Raw genomic sequence first — 20,997 nt, forward strand, 5'->3', positions numbered from 1 at the left:
TTTAACTGCAGCCCAAAACTGCATTATGGCTCCTGGGTGCTTTGATTTTTTTTCTTTACTTTCTAAATCTCAGCACACAGGCAGCTCCAGGGCTCAGGAGGCAAACTCTTAAAAGCAGGCCTGCAGAAGTGAAGAGATCAGTCAGTGCCTTGTCCCCGTGCTCCCGGAGCTCTCCCGCCCAGGCAGCGCAGATGAGATTTCACACCACCAGCCACGGCCTTTTTAAACAGCCTGAAAGATTCCAAACCCTGCAAGAGCAGGCAGAGCATTCCTTCTGACTGCAAAGAGAAACACTGAAATGTGCTTCAGTTCTTCACAAAGGTCATGGTAACCTTCAACGTTTTATCGAACCTCTTCCCCCCTCCCCAGCTCTATTATCTTTACTAATTTGTAATGTTCTTTACAAAATATACTGGAGTTTCTCAGAACACAAATCCCAATGTGAACATGATGCAAGCAATCTTTGCTTAGTTAATTTTTCCTAGGCTGTTTAAAGTTTCCAAAGTCCAGATGTTTTTCCAACTGTCTTCTCTGTCCCACGACTCTGAAAACATAGGTTCTTTAGAATTACCATTTTATATACATTTTCAACTTACTCTGTGCTTCTCAGTCCATTTTTTCCAAATAAATATACACATACTTTGGATTAAATGACTTGCTGCATTAGAAACATGACATTAGAAAGCTTTAGAAAGTATGTTCAGTGTATTTTGACAAATGCAAACGTGCTGAAAGCGTGACATGTTCCATGAAACAGTACAGAACTTTAAAACTGTGGAAAAAAATTCAGTTTCCTACTTGCAATGTCTATGGCTACACCTCCAACCTTGTACAATTAACAATCATGTACCATTAACCATTTTTTCCAAACCTCACCATTAAAATGTTATTGTGCATTTAACAGCATAGGAAAATGCCCAATAATCTTAATGAGAGCTTCTCAGGGAGCTAATTTTAACCCCCTGCTACCCAACCTAAAAACAGCAGGGAAAACATTGGAAGAACTGTTAATTTTTATCACTTTTACCCAAACATTGTCCAGCCAGATGCAAATGAACACATTTCAGAGAATTCTTTGCTCCAGACCACTGAACTCTTAAGCATTAAACCTTTGAGATGCATTTCAAACCTGCTATTTGACACCACTGGAGAAATAAAATCACTTTTCAGAGCTCATACAAAATTGAAGAGATCCCATTTAGAGTGTAAAACACGAAGTAGGAATGTGCTGCTTCTGCTAAACCAGATTTACCAATAGACTGCTTTGGTCAAGGATGCACCAGCTACAGGATTTCCTTGCACATCCCTGCACAGGATCTCTGATGAAGGCTGAGCTGAGATAGTATCAGTGATTTCTCATTACAAGCAAGTTGTCAAAAAAAGGATTGTGTTTTGTAGCTGTTTCACAGCTCAATCATCAGCAGTACCTGCACTGACAGAGCAGATATCCTTCCACAGCAGGAAAAAGGTAATGTAAAATAAACTGACTTTGTTATTCTAAAGCTTACAGAAATCCACCACAATTACCAATGAAAAACAGCACAGAATTTGGAACATACAAATCAGTGATAATTTGGCTCCAGAAGGGATTTCTGGAACTCACCTATGGTGCAGTTTGTGGTTATTTTTCTTCGCTTGGGGTTGTGCCGTAGCAATTCTAACTCTCTCTTGGTCGGCTCCCATGTTGAATACTTCTCTCCAATGCCTAAGCAGATAAAACAAAGTTTCAGGAAGTTCTTTAGTAAAAGGATTAAAAATTCTGTTCAAGTCAAAACTTTCAACGTGCTGTCCATTAGGTTAGATACAATTTATGCACAAGTTAAGGACACTGATTGCTTTTTATCCCTTCTCAAAAAATATGGTTTGAAAAGGTATCACAAAATTTTTGAACAAGGAAGAACTAACATAAGAAAACAAAGGTACTTCTTAACTTAAAAAGAACAGCTAGGCCAATAAAATTCCCATTATTGGATTATAATCCTCCTTTAAGTTAAAAAAAAGAAATTCCAGCACAAGAATAAACTTGCTATTACTCAAAAATACATTTCTTTGTGCTCAGAGGAGGTTAAATGACACAACCAGCATTGATGAACTTGCCAAGTTATTTAATAAATCTAAACTGATCCAACTTAATGGACAGATAATCTTTAGAGAACAGCAGAATTTAATAATTCAATATACTGAACAGTTACTACATGTATCTGCTATTACACAGAATGACCTCTCCTTTTATTATTAATGAAGGATTAGACAAGTTTTAATTTTTGACATTCACTTTGTTGACATATCTAATGTTATCTAAAAATGAAATTAGTAGTAGGTTTAAACACCACCCCTCCCTCCACCAACCAGTCAAAACTCTCCAAATATTAAACTACCCTTTCTCATGAGCTAAAATCTGTCATTTTTCTTTTTGAAGACAAACACTGCATTTTCAGAAGATTTCTTTTGCTCAAAGGAAAGTGCAGTAGAAATGAGCCAGGTCAGTAGTATGGAGACCAGATTTTAGATCAGCACAGAGCTGTGTTCAGTGTAAACCTGATACAAGAAAAACACAACAGTGAAGACTCATGTGCTGACCAGCTCAATACTGCTGCAGCTTTCTATGTAGCACAGAAATTGCTGTGCAAGGTCAATCATTGTGAGTCACAAAGGCATCTTGGCATTAAAAATAAAGAATTATAAGATGGCAAGCAGTCTATTCTAAAACTGAGAATTAAAGTCAATTAAGAGTTATTTTTCACAGAATGCATGGAGCAGAAGCAGCGCTTTGCTACAGAAAATAAATTATAAATCATACATATGAAAAGGATAGTAGAAAAATATAGCTGGAGGCTTACACATTCTGCATAATATACATTAAATTTTAATAGCTCTTTGATCTTCATTTTCAGAAATAGCTATGCTTGTCAGAAACTACCCTCCCAAAAATGTTCAATTCATAGTTACTACTGACCCTCCAGGTTCTACTAACACAAGGTCTCATTTTTAGATTCTCAAGGACTAGAGAATTCTTATTTACACAAATACACCCGTTTCTCACTTTATTTGATTCAACAACAGATTATGCAAGGAACTTAAGGGCCAATACCAGAATCCCTTTCCTTTCCCTTTCCAAGGTTCAGCATCAAGCTACACACCCAGGAAAACAGAAAAGGCAGGGAATGACTGAGGCTGATGAGATAACACAGCTGCAGTGCTTTGGACACACTGCACGTCTGCAGAGACCCTTTGGAGGTGCACAGATGGACACTTCACAGGGATGGAACATTGGCTTCCAACAGCTCTGGCACTGGATGTCTCCAGCAACCCTGCTCATATTTGTAATGCTCCCTTAGGAATTCATATAAATTCATTGGTAACACCTTGTTAGCAGCAGCAATTGCATTGTGCAGCTGTAAATTGCTGTGTTTGGGTTCACTACAGTTAAAACATGGCCAAACACAGCCAGTCAGTGTGATGAACCCTGAGAACAATTAAAAAATAACCCCTTGGATATGTTTAAGTCCTGGTTTAAGTCAAATACAACAAAATTCATACCTGGAAACACATGTGCACTTTAGGCATGCAATAGCTCCACGTATATCAGCAGCACTATTAATATATATTTATATATCTACATATAATTATACAGTTTAAATACTGTAGAGGATGGGACTACAGCATGTCACAAGAGCAACTCTAAGTAAGGTCAAACATGACAGACTGGATTACTTGTAAAGATTCTGGGTGAATGAAATATTTGTTCAATTTAAAAGAAATGAAAGGAAACAAAACACCATGTGCAATTAATGCCACAAACAGAGCAAACCAGACAGAAAACATTCTTGCAGAAGCCTTTCATTAGAAGGAGCACAAGTTAAGTCAGACACAGAAATTAAAATTTGTTCCATTCCAGCTATATAACTTAGCAGGAATGCTGAGGTTATGTTACTCTTGAAAATTTGGAAAAGGCAAAGCCATTTATTAGGAATGGTTTGATGTTTAAAAATGAAAAACTACAACAAAAAAATAACCAAGAGACAAAGAAGGAAAGAGGTTTAATAAAAAGGTTTTATAACACTCACAAGCATGCCAAAAACTCCAATATAAACTACCTTAAACAAAGATTTGCAAACCATGCACAGGTCACCATTTACAATTAAAGGAAAGTAGTGTTAGAGAAGTGAAAATTAGTAATTTAAAAAATGCTGCTATAAAATAGTCAGAGATTCAAGTCAGCATGTGAAATCTCCATCTAAGAAATTATTTTATTGGGTGAGATACTCAAATTGGCATTTCTCAGAGAATTCATCAGGGGCATAGGGATGAGTGAAGGAAAAGGCAATGAAGGCTCAGGTTTATAAAAGTCACAATTTTTCAGTCATTGTTTACTTTGCTAAACTTCAGCAAATTCCAATTTTTCCTCTCCCAAAAATTCAGACATTAATTAGAACAAAGGGCCCTGTGTATTCTCACCTCCCCTGTTATTAATTTTCAATACCAAAGGAAAAAATTACTGGCCAAGTTGCAACATTCAGAGTTACATCAGATAACCCTGAACTACAGCTGGACTGGAGAACTCAGCACACTGGGAGTTAATACTACAGGAGTATGAAATGAATCTCATGATATTTGGGGGTTTTCTTAAAGTTTTTTTTTTTTCTCCAGGCATCATGTTGTTATGTGAGCATCTATTAAAGTATAAACTAACACCCTTCAAGCACTGTGGAGACAAATTTGAACATTTCTGCATTTACCCTTCAGTTTTTAAGCCAATCAGTTTCTGCAGACTGGATTCACTTCTGAAGTTCCTGAAGTTGGCAACAAGATCTGAGGTAAATTAACACTGTGGTAGCAATATAAACCCAAGACACTGACTTTGGGGTTTGTGCTCCTCTTGACATTCAGTTTGGAGCAAGAAGGGATCTTTGAGATGACAAGAGGGAGGGAGCACAGAGATTGGAACAACAGAGAGAGAAGGAAAAAAAACCAGACATAGTTCTCCATTATTTTCTCCCATGTACATTTCTCATTCCTTAGATAAATTTTTGAGGACATATGTGGTTTCATAATAAAAAGACGTAAAAGACATAAAAACCTATGCCATGACTTTAAAGAAAAAAAAACATCTACATTGCAGACTCCAGTAATTTGAAGTGTTGTTGTCTCATCCTTGATTTGCCATCTTCACTGGTCACTACAGATTAGTTCTCCAGGGACAGAAGATGGAATGTGCAGATTCACACAAATATGCATTTGTGTATATATATATATATATATATATATATTTAATGTGCCATTCAATAGTCATTTAATCAGTACAGAGGATTCCTGCCTCACAGTTCCTCTGGGTGATTCTTTGACCTTCTCTACACAACTCTGTGGTCCAAGATGACCAGTGGAACAATCTTGTAGCTGTAATTCCCTGGAATATAAACTACAGCAGGCTGATGTCCATGGCAGGACAAAGTGGCTGCATCTCAGTCCACAAGGCACAAGTGTATCAATTGATAACTAAGAAATTACTCTTTAAATCTGCATATTTAAAAGTAAGAAACTGGGAGGTTTCCTCTTCTATGGAATAATGAAGATCTGTTGTTGCAGCTGATTCATTTGGTGGCCCAAACACAGACTTGAAGGAGTTTCCAGAATAGGTGCAGAGCTTGGATGAAAGGTTTTTTAACCTATTCCCATTCTGTCTTGCTTTGAAAACCAGTGCTTTGTATTAAAAGATTTTAAGGTGTATTTCCTTGTTCTAGGACTCACTATCCTCCTTTCCCCTGACTCCCTTCCCTCAAAGAGGGAACGAGCAGGAAGCAGACTGGGATCTGGAGTAGGAACCAAGTGAAGGCAGCTATCTTCCGAGCCAGCAGAAAAGCTCTCGTTAATACGATGTTAGCTGCTATTTTTAAAATTGGGAATGAGGTTAAGAATGGTTTGAAGTCATATCAGCCCTGACTAAGGCTGTCACATTGAAACAGGATGCCATGGATTCCAGAAGAGACATTACTAGACAGAAGTTATCTGTCTTCAAATACAGACTTTCCCACTTTAAGAAAACGTACCCCCCAGAGGCCACTGGAAATGGAAGATGACAAGCTTTTAAAACTGATGCTTACAAACTACTCAGTTTAGAATAAATGATATTTCCTTTCCAAACAAAAAAAAACAAAACAAAAACAAAACAGGAAAAAAAAAAAAAACAACAGAGAGAAAAGATTTGTTTTGGAGGAATTCTACCAAGGAAAGAGCATATGAAATCAAGTCTGCTGCAATTATTCAACCACTGGAACATATCCAAACAAGAGGAAAACGATTTGCACGATAAAACTGGCATTCTTAGCTGTGATTCATGTCTAGAATGGCAGGATAATCAGCAAAGGGACGCTTGTTAGTGAGGTGCGTCGCCAGCCCACGCCTCTTACCTGTCATTGTACACTGGTAGTGAGAAACCACTGTTGGGGTGAAGGCTAAAAAAGAAAAAATTAGGGAAAGCAAACTGAATAAAACAAATGTGTGTACATATATTTGTGTGTAAATATTTCTACATAGATACTGTGCGTGTACCCTGAAAGCACAGGTGTGTAAGTAAGCTGGAATGATCTATTTCAAAAAAAAGTTAAAAAAAAAAAAATCACACACAAGGGTGGCATTTCATGTGAGGGGAACAGATTTATTGCCTGTACCACGTAAATAAGCCTAAAGGAGCAGACTGTTACATTCTCTACCTAATACAGATCTAACTTTTGATATGCAAGTTTTTTGCAGGATTAATGTTAGATATTTCTGTATTTTTTTTTGCAATTAAAGATAAAATATTTTTGCTACAATTAGGTGTGGTGCACGTGTTAAACCCACAGTCTGACTCCTGGAAAGGAAGAACATCTCTCTCCCATTGCCTACACTACTCTCTCTAAAGAGTTCTTTCTTCCCCTCAGTGTTTTTTTTTTTGCCACTGAACAAATGGGAGGGACAGGTATGATTAAAAACAGAAACAAGAAATTCAGGCAGGAAAACCAAACCTTGTAATTTCCAAGCTTTTCGTTGTTCTTCTTTGGCAATTTGTTCCATGTCTTTGTCGTATATGTAATCTTGACACATAAAGCAGTATATACCCCCATACAAAAGGTCTATGGCTGCAAAACAGAAGGGAAGTTGGGGAGGAGGAAAAAAGATGTGAGTTCATAAACCAGAAGGCATTTTAAAGCAGGCTTCCAAGTCAGGCACTCCTTCTTCCAAGCAGTCCACAAAAGAAGAAAAATCTGTACCTTAGAATCTGGAAGGGAAAAAAACAAAAAAAAAAAGAGAAAAACCCAGACATTTTTCCAGTTTCAGTGTGAGTTATTCAGTTGCTTCTGGCACAGCAAGAAAACTGCACAGGACAACAAAGTATCAGCTGCCTTCAGGCTGTTTGTAACCCACAATTTACCTTTCAAACACCTGAGTTACCAAGAGGCATCAGGACAGTGACTGACTACAACACACACAGAACCACCCTGTAAGAGTTGATATATGAGTCTGAACTGTCTGTTCCTAAGACTTCAGCCGTTTCTTTTCAAGGCCATTAAAATAATTAGGAAGCACCTACTTAAAATACAGATGAAGGCTCCAACAGAAGACAGCACAGCAAATTCAAAGCTATTTCTCCAGGGGAAAGGTTTTCCAGGGTAGTTTATGCCACAGGTTACTTCTGTCTCAATTTTTCATTTCACACACCCTTTCAGAATAAACAAATGAACACTGACCAATGTTAAAAATATTTTTCTTGCACAACCTTAAACAAAAGAAAGCCAAGAAACAAAATAAATACCTAACTGAGAAATGTCATTTTACTCCAACATATACCATGGAAAAAGTGCAAAGTAATCATAGTAAACTGCTGATTTTCAATACATAGATATTAAAAAAAGCCACAATCACAGGAAAGTTAACAATCTGTGAGCACTAACAAATCTTACTAAAACACAATCTGCACCAGCAAACAGCTAAGAAATACATCATCCTTCTCCCTCAAGTGTAGAGCTTTCATTTATTTTGTTTTTTAATTCCTTTTATTTCCAGATAATAGCATTATTAGAACAGTCTTACTGCAATGGGAACTTGTTTTAAACCCAGGAAACCATTACCACATTAGGCAGCCTGCAAGAAACAGCATGGAATTACTCTGAAGTGCTCCATAAGCCAAACCACATGCCATGCAGCAGGAATTCTGCCATGGATCTCAGCAGGCAAACACAGGTGAAGTCTCTGTGCTGCCTTGGCAGTGGGGCAGTGCTTGTGGTGAGGGTTTTTGGTAAAGTTCCTTTCTAACCCCATCTCCTCCATCCTTCACAGCCTCTACCCCCATACAACCTGCTGTCCCTCTTCTTTAGTCTGTTGCAAGCTGGTGTTTTTCCTCTTTCCTCTCTTTTAAAATCACCTTTTCAATGATTATGTCAACTGTTTGTTATTTCTCCTATTATTCAATAATCCCCAATTACTTTAAACAGTTTTCATCTTGCTGATGTGCTCCATTCTTCTGTTTTGCTTCTTTGGACCACTGAGTTTGTGGAAGAGGATAAGGACTGTTACCTCATGTAAAGTCACAAATTCAGGATTTTCATTACCTTGTGTAATGTCCCAACACCAGAATATTTCACCCTGATGCTCAGAGGACTGAATAAACTCCTTTAGCAGAAAACTCCAAAAGGAGACAAGACTCTGAGCTGTGGTGGAGGATCAGTAATGAAACGCTATGCAACTGCAGAGGTGGTATACCACAACTTACAGAGTATTAGAGTTCTACAATATTTACTCCACTACTTATTGCATTACCACTTTTGCAGAGTTTTCTACAAAAAAAGCTGCAGAAAATCCAAAATATTGGTGTAAAAACACAAACCCAAATATTGTTCTCCACATACTTTTAAAACATCCCACCAAGAGGCCCCTAAGTAACAGAATAGGGCTGGCAGAATACTGAATAAAAAGGACTCTGTGGGCACTAATAGCTGTAATTTACCATCAGAACATGTAGGCATAGCTGTGCTCAGAGGATTCCTTACTTTTCCTTTCCTCCTGGATTGACATGCCTGAGCAATGAAATAGAGATGTCAAGATCTAAACCAACAAGAGAGCAGAAGGAATTTCTGGTGTAAAGGATCAGAAAGTTTCACAGAAACACTGGTGGAGTTAAAGCTGTAATTGTCCAGCACCTGATTAAGGACTCTTGAGGAAATATCCTCTCTCCAACACACTTATGGGAACAATGCAGTTGTACATTTGCCAACACTTCCAAAGTCTTTTTAATGACTGCAGGGGGTTTTGGACAAATTACCTCAAGCAGCAGTGCCAAGGCAGCCTCACAGGCCTGGCCACAGCATGGAGCAAGGGCAGGAGTTTCTCATGGAACCCAAACACGGCTGCTCAGGAAAAGAGCCCACTAGGAAAGTTTGGGAGTTAATTGCTTCAGGTGAATGTAATTTGATTTTTTTTTTCCCTTGAAATACACTTATGCTGGTTGTCTTGAGGTGAAGAAGAACAGAGGAAGCACTGAAGGGACTGTTTTACAGGCAGAAACTCTACCCAAGCAAGCAATTCCTCAGCACTGACTGAAGTTACCACACGCCAAGGACGAAGTCCACACAAAACTTTCTCCCTCAAAGGACTGGGGGCAATGAGACATATTCACCTCTTTCTTAGGCTAAACCTTTTTTGTTTTAAACTAAAGTGCCATGAAGCTCTATCCCAAACTGAAACACCTGGCCAGAAAATTCCATAAAAAACACGACAGTAAAGCATGAGAATGCACACGTAGCAAACTTCAGCACTGGTATTTGTGTTGGTATTTTAGATCACAAAACTAACAAAAAGGCCTCAAATTCATAAAAAGTTTGGGAACTACCAACCTAGGAATAATGCCCAGGTGTTTTGGATTAACCCACTGCCAAGTCTACCAGGATGCCCCACATTCCTCACAATGAACATCTCTTTTAGGAAGCTCCTGTGGAATGGCTGCTACTCCCAACTTCCAGGATCTGCATTTCCTAAAACTACTCCAACCCTTCTCTCAGGAAGGTACAGAGGGATGAAATCAGTGAACTTCAGTTTTAGCTTAATACACATGGCAGAATTTATTACCCTTGGAAAATAAAATATACAGCAAGTAGAAATCTACCTTTTTTCACAAGGAAGAACAAAAAGCAATTTAAAAGAATCACAATGTCATTTTATTAAATTCGATCAATCTACATTCCTGGTTGAGGAATTCAAAGTACCTGCTTGGTGATCACAGGCAGAGCAATTTAAGAATGAAAAGACCTCCTGGAATGTAACATTTTTCTCTGCTTTTATACCTTCTGTCCTGACAACAAGCTTCCCTTCCTTTAAAGTCTGATCTCCTCGGACTCCTTTACATATAAAATTATAAGCAGCTGCAACCCAGGAGAGGAATGAAAATATATTTTATTTTTCATTTAAAAATAAAACTATCAGCCTGGAGAAACAAGAAGGCAGCACAGAAGATCATGCAGGAACAACAACAACTTTATCTATGGTGCAAGGAACACTAAGTTTTAAAAAACAACAGCTCTGGGGTGCAAGTTTAAATCTGGCAGCAAAAAGTCTTCAAACTGTATCTGGGAGCCAAGTAAAGTGTTTTAGTTAAGCCCAAGTGCTTTATTTTTCCAACTATATCCACTGATGTCCTTGTGAAAATGTTAGAGACCAGTCAGGATGGGAATACAACAAAAGCAGGGAAGTGTGCCACATCCAGAGTGTGCATATCTCATCAAGGTAAAAAAACGTGGAGGTTCAGTGTTTGAAAGATGCAGGTGAAAAGAACTGACTTTGCTCAGTGGGAATGGGATTTTACCATAATATTTGATACCATTTATCAGATGGGAGACATTTGTGAATCATGTTGTGGTATCATCTCCCTTGGATCACTGGGTGCACTCAAGTAGAAAAAAAAAACCTCCAGCAGCAACTCAGAGTTCAGGTCAGTTTTTACCTGTACTGAAACTAATTCCATTGTGAATTTCTGTGACTCAGTCTTGCCATATTATCAACCTCAAATCAACACTGTCTGTTGCATTTCCTTCAACTTCTGTAACAAAAGAAGCCAAATTTGCAATTCTTCCAGACCATTTTAAGCCAACATCCAAAGCTAATTCATGCTGCCTGATTTCTCACCTTGAGTGTTAATCATTAAACTCATTCCAGGTAATTGGCTCAGGTTCCCAAGAAGTGATTTGTTAAACTTCAGCCAGTTCTCCACTGCATCTTGTGTCTGATCTATCAGCACAAAGCAGGCATCTGATTGCCTTCCTCCTGATTTCCTGGCACCTGGAACCTGCACCACAGCTCAGAATTCCTGAACTGGTAAGAAGGGAGGAAAAGAGGTGGAAAAGGGACTACTCCTGCTAAATTCTGATCCAGCCATTGAGAACTCCAGGTATTTACTGTCAGGGTAAAAAAAAAAAAAAAAACCAAAAGCGAACCCCAAACTTCCTTCTGTTGCCAAAATCTTTTAATCCACATTAAAAACTACAGTCATAGTCAAGCACTATCCTTCCCTCTCACATTCAGTATCTTCTAATACTCAAGGCAGAACTATTCCATTAGTGCTGCTTTTACTTCTTTTTTCAAACCAGGAGTCAACAGGTGGGAAATGTTTTTGTGGATCTGAAGTCTTCAAGATGCCTATTGGCCCCATATGGATCTAGAATTTGAATGTTTAAATTCATTTTGCCTACAATCCAAACATGGCAAGCACCCAATATTATCCTGCAAACCACTTAACACCAGGAGCCAAATGGGTTGTACTGTACAGGAGCCCTGTGCTGTACACTCTGTGATGGTTTAGAATATCATCCTACAACTCCATATGAATCCAAGCCAGGAAAGATAAGATGAAGAAAAAAATGTCCTGGTGTCCCTATGGAATCTAGATAGAAAATGTGCTTTTAACTGTTAATTTACAGGAACCACAGTGTGTCAAAGCATTTTATGTTAAGTTGTTATGAGTGGAATATTAATTCCAGCTCCTTGACTCCATTCAGAAATACATGGATTGTAAGCCCTATAGCAGTGGGTTTTTCTGCAGCTACAGTGTGTGGGCATTAAAAAAACAACAACAGAAAATATTCACTCAGAAAGAACACTAAAACTTCATTTGGTGTCTGCCCAGGAATTTTCAGTCCCAGTCAGAAAACTGATATATTAATCACTGCTGCAGTTTTGAGATGAGCTTTATAGTACCAACCTCTCTTCTCTTTTAGAGCTACTGTTCACAGACATCTTCCTGCTTCTGCTACTCTGGGACTAAGTTATTGTGTATTTTCCTTCACTGAGCAGCTGTAGAAAAGATAAGGAAGAGACCATCAATTTTTACAAGGATAGAATCCACCAGCAGATTCCCCAGGTGCTGAACCTGATGTGGAAGGATTATTTAGGAAGATGACAGAGTATGTTGATGGCACACATTCATTTAGGATAATCAAAATAGCTCCAGAAGGATTTCAGGTTACTTAGCAAATAGGCAATAGCACCAAGAGTAAAACTCCACCCACTAAAGGGGCAGACACCAATTAGAAAAGAAGTTTTGGAGTCCCTGAATTTAACTCCCAAGTAAAAATACCAGCTCTGTGTTGAACAGCAGGTTAAGAAGCACAAACTAGAAGTCATGGAAGTATTAACTAAGAATGCAAGTCATTAGCACAGCAAACTTCTTAATCCAAAGGGCTGGCACCAGAAACGGACACATTAGAACTGTGAAGTATGATGGTGATATTGAGAATCATACAAAAGTTTCAATAAGAAAAGGTAAAAATTGTTCAGGTTCCTAGAGGTGGGGAAAAGGAAATATCTGACAGGATCAAAACCAGGAAAAATCCCAGAGGAGCTCAGTAAGGACTTTGCTCTCAGCATTTCACAACTCCTGACAAAAGACACACAGAGCCCAGGGGGAGTATCAGACTGTCCTGGAGGCTGACTGAGAGGGACTGAGCAATGCAGAGATAAAAAAAGCAGCTCCTGGAGCTGGATCTTACCTCACCTACCCATCACCCACATCCACAACTCACAGAACACATTAAATTAAGTCCAGCATTATTAATATACATTGAACAGGAGGCAGATCCAAGAGCACAGGAACCCCTGTAAAGTCAGACTGTGAGTGCCTGATTCATATGGCTCAGGCAGGCAGAGATGGGAAGGGATGTATTTAAAACCACTCTGGAATGTGATGCTGGAGCCTCCTGAAATACAGCAGAGAGCTGCAAACACATCCCTGCCATGCTCAGACAGCTGTTACAGCTGAAATCCATGGTATTTCTTACAACTGTGATTAAGTGTGCAGCTCCTGCCTGTCTCCATGGAGACTGATGTTGGCTCAGCAAAAAGTCACCAAGTGCTTTAAAAGAATTCCTCTTCGTTTTGAAATTTCAAAGCACTTAACTTGTTTTTGCCTATCAGATGTTATTTTCCCAACTAAAACTGCAGCAGGAAAAGCAACCAAAAGCACTAGTAAAACTACAAAAATATTTTCAAAGCTCATTTCACATGCAGCTGGAAATTAAACACCAAAATATACATTAAAAAAATGGAAAGAAAGGAATCTCCAAAACTAGAAATCAAGCAGTCACTTGCACAATCTTCACATTATGTTTATTTGTGCACCAAGTAATTTATATTTAGCTGCAGAAGAATCCTTTTTGGGATTATTCAGTAAAGTATTTTGTGCTTTGGCTTAATTAACTCTTGCCCTTTTTATCTAAAGGCTATTCCTTTTGGGACATACCTTTTCTGACACAGCCTTAATTGTCTAACACCAGGACAATAACCACAACAGTCCCTAAGCAAGAGCATTTTTAAGAATCTCCCTCCTCCACAATCCAGTTTTGGTTTTCCTTTAAGGAAACACAAGCTAATTCACTACAGCAGACAACAGCAAATTCTGTCTTGCAGAAAAAATAACTTGAATTTAAGCTTCCCAAATACATAAACAGCAGCTGAGAATGTGTGCAATTATAAAGCTTTTTTAAAAGGTTCTCCATAAATATGGTGAGTTTAGTGGTAAAAATATTACAGTGTTTACAGAGTGTCCACAGATAAACAGGTAAATACTGCTGACAGTCTCAATTTAGCACAGTATTTTTTAAACCTTAAATGTGGCCATAAACTAGTATTAGCACAAAAGGTTGTTTTATCTATCTATATATATACACACCCACACACCCCTTTTACCAGAAATTCTTCACGTTTACCTCAAATAATTTGCACTTCCACATTGGTAGAGATTCCAAAAAAAATTCAGCTAATGAATTGACTTTAAAAGCTCTTTGAGATCACACTCTGCAAAAAGCAATGAAAAACGTTACCCAGGGTTGGGTTGGTATTTTCAGTTTCCAAAGAATGGCTGAGGTTGGTAGGAACCTCTGAGGTCACCTTGTGCAGCCCCTGCTCCAGCAGGGCCACCCAGCACATCCAGGCTGCCCAGGCCCATGTCCAGAGAGATTCTGAATAAATCTGGGCATGGACCCTCCACAACCTCTCAGGGCAGCTTGTTGCAGGCCCTGGTCACCCTCACAGTTTGTGATAACCAGACACAGCTTCCTGTACTTCACTCTGTCCTGCTTGCCTCCTGGACACCACAGGAAAGAGCCCAGGACATTTTTTAACCCCTCTTTCAGGTATTTGTACCCATTCATGAGGTTCCCCTGAGCCTCTCCTGTGAGCTGAGCAGTCCCAGGGCTCTCAGCCACACCATGATGGAATTTTCAGTACTATTTTCCAGTATTCTGTTTTTCAAGACATTTACAAGCTTAAACTATACCACTACTGAGCCTCATCTTTTTTCTTTCCTGACACATATGGAGGAAGAAACTATAACGATCTGCTGGTTTAAATAATCTTTTCCATAAATAGTAAACTTACACACCCATTTCTTAAGCACAGGAGTACACAGCTCTGTTGGCCTTCTGGAGCTTCTCTGTCTTCATGGAAAATAAAGTTTGTTCCATAAGCACTTAAGGATAAATTAAATTAGGAATGGTGGCCACGCTGGTCAAGAGGAAATTTATGCCATGAAATAATGCCTTTTTTTTCCTGTTCCTTACATAACTCCACCAAGAATGTATTTTAATTTGGAGAAAAATTATATATTCATCCATTTTAAAACAGAATTTTAATATGGATGAGGATTTTGCATTATAACTCACTAATGTTCTGAACTATAAGCAATAGGTAATTTGAAACAAAACCAAAGGCTTTTGGCTTTGAACATGAAATAGCATCAAAGATGACAGAACAGAACTTGTTGGCCTTGAAACCAGCATTTTATGACTGTTGAGGGAAAGGTAATCCATATGAATTAAAGTGTTTTGTTACTACTTAGGTTACTGACCCCAATAGAAACAAGAAGCCAACACAGAAAAATGAAGGAACTCCCCCCGCCTCCAAACTTCAGCAGTTTAAATAATTCTGATTGCTACTTGATTAGCCTTCTTTGTGATAGAAATGATGGGTGTTTTCCTCAGCAATAAAAGAAGTGAGCATGACCTCCTGAAAAAAAAAGTTTACTGAAATAAATGTTCTAGTTCCAGGCATCAAACCCACCACTTTTAACACTTAAAAAAAAAAACAAACCAAAACTCTGCCTCCTCACATTTTTATATATGACATTAATTCATAAATACCAAGCCACTAAGGAAATTTTAAGCTGTGAAGATAAACTTAACAGTGATGCAATGGATGTTTAAGCACCAAGTTTAGAATAATACCACTAAACTAACCCAAACCCCAAATAAAATTAATCTCTCTGCCTAATGAGGTAAGTACAAGGAAAGATCACTTTGCTGGCCTGGAATGGAGAGGGATAACAGCGAGGATGATGAGCAGCACTGGGATGGGAACTCACCTAAATTGTGTCGCTTTGTCTTGGCGTGCTCGTGAATATGTTTCTTTGTGAAACAGCCAAAGAAGACACAGTAGAGGCAAGAGTGGAGTCTGTTCAGGTGGGCACCACACATATGACAAATGCACGACTTTGCCTGAAACAGCAACACAGACACAGATTGTGAGTGCCAGGAGCATCCCCCAGCCCAGGCACAGCTCTCATGGCCACCCCTTCCCTTCCACTCTGGAATGCTGCAAACAGCAGGGAAATTGTTCTGTCCTCATGTGCAAAACCAGCAGCTGCACATGACACAGGAAACTCCTCCATTTGTCCAAGAGATTTGCAAGTCCAGTCAGGGAGCAGCTCTCATGATTCAGGTGAACAGCAGAGCCCAGGGAAAGGAGCTGCCCAGCAGGGAGGTTAAGGGGTGAAGAGGCAGGAGTTGGGGTGGTGGGACCATGTTAGGAACTCTGCTTTTTTACACCACCAACCTCTCCTTGATGCTCTCAAGAGCTGTAACATAACTTGAACATTAAAATGTGTGGGGGTATTTGATATTTCATTTCTCTGCTAGAAGATTCTGCCAGATTCCTTCATTAGATTCTTCTACATTAGTCCAAAGCACAGTGGCATAGTATCAAATCCATACCAGCCAGAGTTACAGAAGTTGCCTCTGCCATTCTGAGACTGGCTTTGGACCAGGAGCTGAAAGCAATGAAAGTTGCCCAAAACTACCCAGAATGGGCAGGAGGAAAGTTGCCCTGATTCATTGGAAATTAATAAGCACACACCCCTGATACAACAGTCAATGATAGCAATATATTTTGACAAGTGAGTCCTAAGGACTAAAAAAGTCACTGGAAGGTTTAATAGACTTTTTAACTCTTAATCGTATTTGAAGCACTCTAAGCCAACTGCATCCAAACTCATCTCTTAGCATTAAACTAAAGTACTTCAATAATTTTTTTTTAATTTCTCTGTTTAATAAGAGACTTAAGAGAGTTTTGAGAGTAAGTCTTTCACTCAACCACATTGAAAGCAATTTAGGTTCAATACCATGTGACTGGAAGTTACATACAGGAGAAATTCCTTGCAGTAAATTCACTTTTCATCTCAGAACTACATTCAGACCTATGTATGAGGGCAACTGAACTTCTGTAACAGCTTAGAACTACAAAGAACACTTAGAGGTATGTCTGATTTTACAGCCTAATCTGAAAACTATTTCTTTGCTTGTCAATATAGAAAGTCCCTTTTCTCTTCATACTAAAAAAAATAAGAATTGGGATTACTAAAATCCTAAGATATCATCTAACCCAGGCAGTGCATTTCATCAAAAACAACCCACAAAATTCTTCAGTAATATTTGCCCAGTCTGCCACGACTTAAAATTGCTGCTGAATAAATGATGCACAATCTTGTTCTCTAGTCTGGCATTTTTCTCTCAGAATACTTTTGGCTTTTTAAAAAAAAAATCATCAAAGCAGCTTGCAATATGTTCCACCATGTAATTTATTTTCAAGCTCCTACAAATTAAGACTTAAATTCTGAATCTCACATGTTGTGTATTCAAAGTTATCATAAGTTGTTAGGGGAAAATGTTGAATCGAACTCCACACACCTACAGAAAGAAATATTTTAAAGTTGGGCCAAAAAAAATTCACCACCACCAGCACAATTTCCATCTTTAGAAAAATGCTGCAGAACTGTCAAACTGTTGCCTAACGGCTGCTCGTTGGCTGCAGAAGCTAAATAGGATCAGCCTATCTGTTAAGATTGCTGCTATGACAACAACTCCAGCAAGCAGCTATTTTAGTGAGCCAGCTAAAAATAAATCTTTTAGCATTAAATGTATTGTAAACACATGACATAACAAGCATGTAAAAGTTGGTCATTTTAGGCTAAAAGGCAGAAAGTTCGTACTTTAAAGAGTTTTTATTGCAATGGAAATGAAGAGAATTGAAGAATGTATAAGGAATTTAGTGATAAGTTGAAAGAGTAGTTCAATGACCTCTTGAGAGGAAGCTATTTATCCATATGCTCTATTTGTTCAGTATAGCTCAAGGTGGCTTTTCAAAAGTTGTAAGAAAACAAGGTTAAAAGAGAGAGTGAGGAAAGAAATCAATATCAAAAACCATAGTGGCTATTCTTAACCAGATTAGCTGTCTCCTTGTCATCTGTCTGTGCTTTTAAACAATTTGCTAAGTTAAAACAAAGCTGCCACTCTCCTACCCCACCCCAAATAATCAAATTACTTTGTTTCATAATACTCCCACCCTGCTCACATCTCTTGAGGCTACAGTCTTAAGATGAAACAGAATACTGCAAATGAGTAATGAGAAGCAGTTGGATCCATACAGTCACCAGCTTGTTTTAAAACAGCATTCAACTTTTAAAAAAGGCAAGTTAGGTCTTGCTTATGGCTGGATACTTTAGGGAACTCAACCAGGATTTCAGCTACAGAATCAACCTGTCACTCCTCCTCCCCCAGGATACAGGAACATCCCTTGGTTACCCAAGAGTTTTCCCCTTCCTTCACACTCTCTCCCACTGTTATCCTGCTTCCTTCCTGTATTATCCTCACCCTCATCTCTCCAGCTTTCACCCCATCATCCACAATCCCTCATCTTCATGTCCCCAGCCACTCTTCCTTCAATTCACACTAAACCTTGGTCTGTCCCCCTTATTCTTGCTCTGATATTCCAACAAACCACACACAGAAACCAGACGAGGCAGTGAATGTTTTCCTTCTGGAAGAGTACAATCACTTTTTAAATGACAGGAAAGAATGGTCCTGCACAATACAAATGGTGTATGCACATACAGAGAGTTACTGATAGTTCTGACAGCATCTCAGTTCCTCTGCAATTGAGGAACTCCCTCAATTCCTGTATTGGTACCAGGGCTGGGCTAACCCACAGGCCCAGGTTCAGCCCAGCAGAAGAGGGTGCAAACATCAGTGCCTGACACACACAGGGGAACTGGCTGGGATCACCTCTAAAGCAAGGCAAGAGTTCAACAACTGCTCTCAAGGCTGTGAGCAGTCATGATACAAAATGAGTTAAAAAAGAAAGCAGCAGGCATCACTAGGCCAAAACCCAGAGTGCTGACACCCAAATCTTCCCAAATTGTCAGAACAGCTTATTACTAGTTTACCATCAAACCATCAGAATTGCAGTGGAGAAAATGAACACATCCACTGATGTTCTGCTCCTGCACTTCTCAGTCCAACAATTCCTGCTCTGCTGTCCTGGGCCAGCTCAGGCTCCACCTAAAGCAAGAAGGTCACACAGGGCAGGAGCATCAGTTGTTCTAAAAACCCACAAACCTGTTCTCATGTAATACTGGCTCCTCAAAGCAGCCAATGGCAATGGGAATTGAAATAAACCATCCCCACAAAGCCAACAGTGCAGGGAAAGCAAGAGGCATCCAGTGACCCGAGCTATTACAAACTCTTCTTCCACATTTGCAGCTATTTCAGAAATAGCTTTAGAAGTACAATTTTTATTTAACTGTATATTATAAGGGGAAAACGTCTTTTTAGAAGTTTTCCACTGTGGTACATAGGAGTCTTGTCTCTTATGCTCACACTAAATATATCAAAGCACTTGGAGAACAGAGAGGTTTTTTGCTACAAGCTTGTAAGCCAAAGACCTCCTACCTTTCACAGTCTGCAAAACATCTCCACCACAAAGGTACAGGGGAAAAGATGGTGGAGGTAACACTAACAAGACAGTGGGAGGCTTGGGAGGTTAAAAGATCATAAGGAAGGTGTTGCTTCCCTGTAGGTGTTCACAAGCAACTGAAAGAAGCAGATTCTTAAGGCAGTCTTAAAGCAAACACGAGTTATGGATCCCTGCAATGTTTGATCAGGTACAAATTTGTAGCATTAGGAAAGTAAAAGCTTCCCAAACCAAATCTACTTTATTTCCCCATCTTTTAAAGTAAATCTTTTTGTGTAAAATAGATATAATGCTTAGACACATCAGAAAAAAAGAGAAAGTATTTAATTTTCTAACATGTTATAATCATTACTGCAAGTTTCTGGTGGGTATGCTTCATTTTCCAGCCCAAACCTTCTTCAGAGACAACTTTATTCTCAGTCTGCAGAGATTAAGGTGTTTGTTGGGCAGGTCTGCAGATGCCTACCCAGAGAATACAGTTCTATGTGGGAAATGCTGCCTCCATGGCCAAGTTTGCCACCAAAACCTGCTTTGTTCCCCAGGAGCAGCGTTTGTGCTCCAGAAGTGTTACCTCAGCTCTGCCAAACTATTCCTTACAAGGTTGTGCTTCAGAGCACTTGAAAGAAGGTGAAAGCAACACTTGTGTAGAGCCTTAGGAATCTGTGACAGTTCCTGCAATAAAACTCTGCTTTCTTGAGTCCTTAATCCCTTACAGACACATGAACAAAGTGACGAGACTGAGTTAAGGTTTGCAGTGTTCATTACCTTAACAGCAGACCAGGGGAAAGAAGAAAAAACAAATCCAAACCAGGAAAGTCAGAGACCTTAGACTGAAAATTTTTTAATATTAAGTGCAAATGCCTTCACTGGGCCACAGATCAAGACACTGAAGCAAAATTTAAACATTTTCTCACATATTCAGTGTTCCAGACCTTAATATTCACATTTTAGGAACAGTCAATCCTCTCTGGGAATTTTTGCCTATTCTATTCCCCTCGCTATGTTTAGATCACAGCCTGGACACAGAATTTTATTTTTATTCTTATTCATTCATCTTGCAACCAATTCTCTCCCAGATCTAAAGCAGCCACAGCAGCTCACGTTGAGTGATGAACAGTGTGCTTCCCTTGGCCTATTTTTTGAAAGGAAAAAAGAAGAGATAATCACAAAAGGCCATGAAACCAAGCACTGCTGAAGATGGAGACCCTGTGGCTGCTCCAACAGCGGAGTTTCTTCTGCCCTGTGGGGGACAGAGCCAGTGGGAAAGCACAGCCAAGAGCATTTATTGCTCCTGAGTACCCTGCATGCACCTCAAGAAAAACAAAAATGGGTCAAATGTGCCTTACAACAATTCTGTCACTCCTTAGTCTGTATTTACTCCCAGACTCCCTGTGCTGTGCTCCTGACACCAGTCTGTCACAAATCCATCAAACACCAGTACAGGGGCTGGGACAT

The 20,997-nt window shown here is 39.2% G+C and overlaps 1 protein-coding gene across 2 annotated transcripts in view; it reads right to left on the reverse strand.

Annotated features, from left to right (window-relative positions):
- The window catches only part of USP22 (ubiquitin specific peptidase 22), an 88,871-nt gene that overhangs the window by 40,862 nt on the left and 27,012 nt on the right, over positions 1-20,997 (reverse strand). Inside the window, exons 2-5 of one of the 2 annotated variants that reach the window (XM_054643455.2) lie at positions 15,881-16,013; positions 7,005-7,118; positions 6,408-6,452; positions 1,604-1,705 (exon numbers count right to left, since the gene is read on the reverse strand). In XM_054643455.2, coding sequence (XP_054499430.1) covers positions 1,604-1,705; positions 6,408-6,452; positions 7,005-7,118; positions 15,881-16,013 — 394 coding nt within the window. The remainder of the gene's footprint in view (positions 1-1,603; positions 1,706-6,407; positions 6,453-7,004; positions 7,119-15,880; positions 16,014-20,997) is intronic. The other variant, XM_054643456.2, reaches the window with a different exon arrangement.

This window comes from Agelaius phoeniceus, chromosome 16 (genome assembly GCF_051311805.1).
Source record: "Agelaius phoeniceus isolate bAgePho1 chromosome 16, bAgePho1.hap1, whole genome shotgun sequence".
Taxonomy (NCBI): domain Eukaryota; kingdom Metazoa; phylum Chordata; class Aves; order Passeriformes; family Icteridae; genus Agelaius; species Agelaius phoeniceus.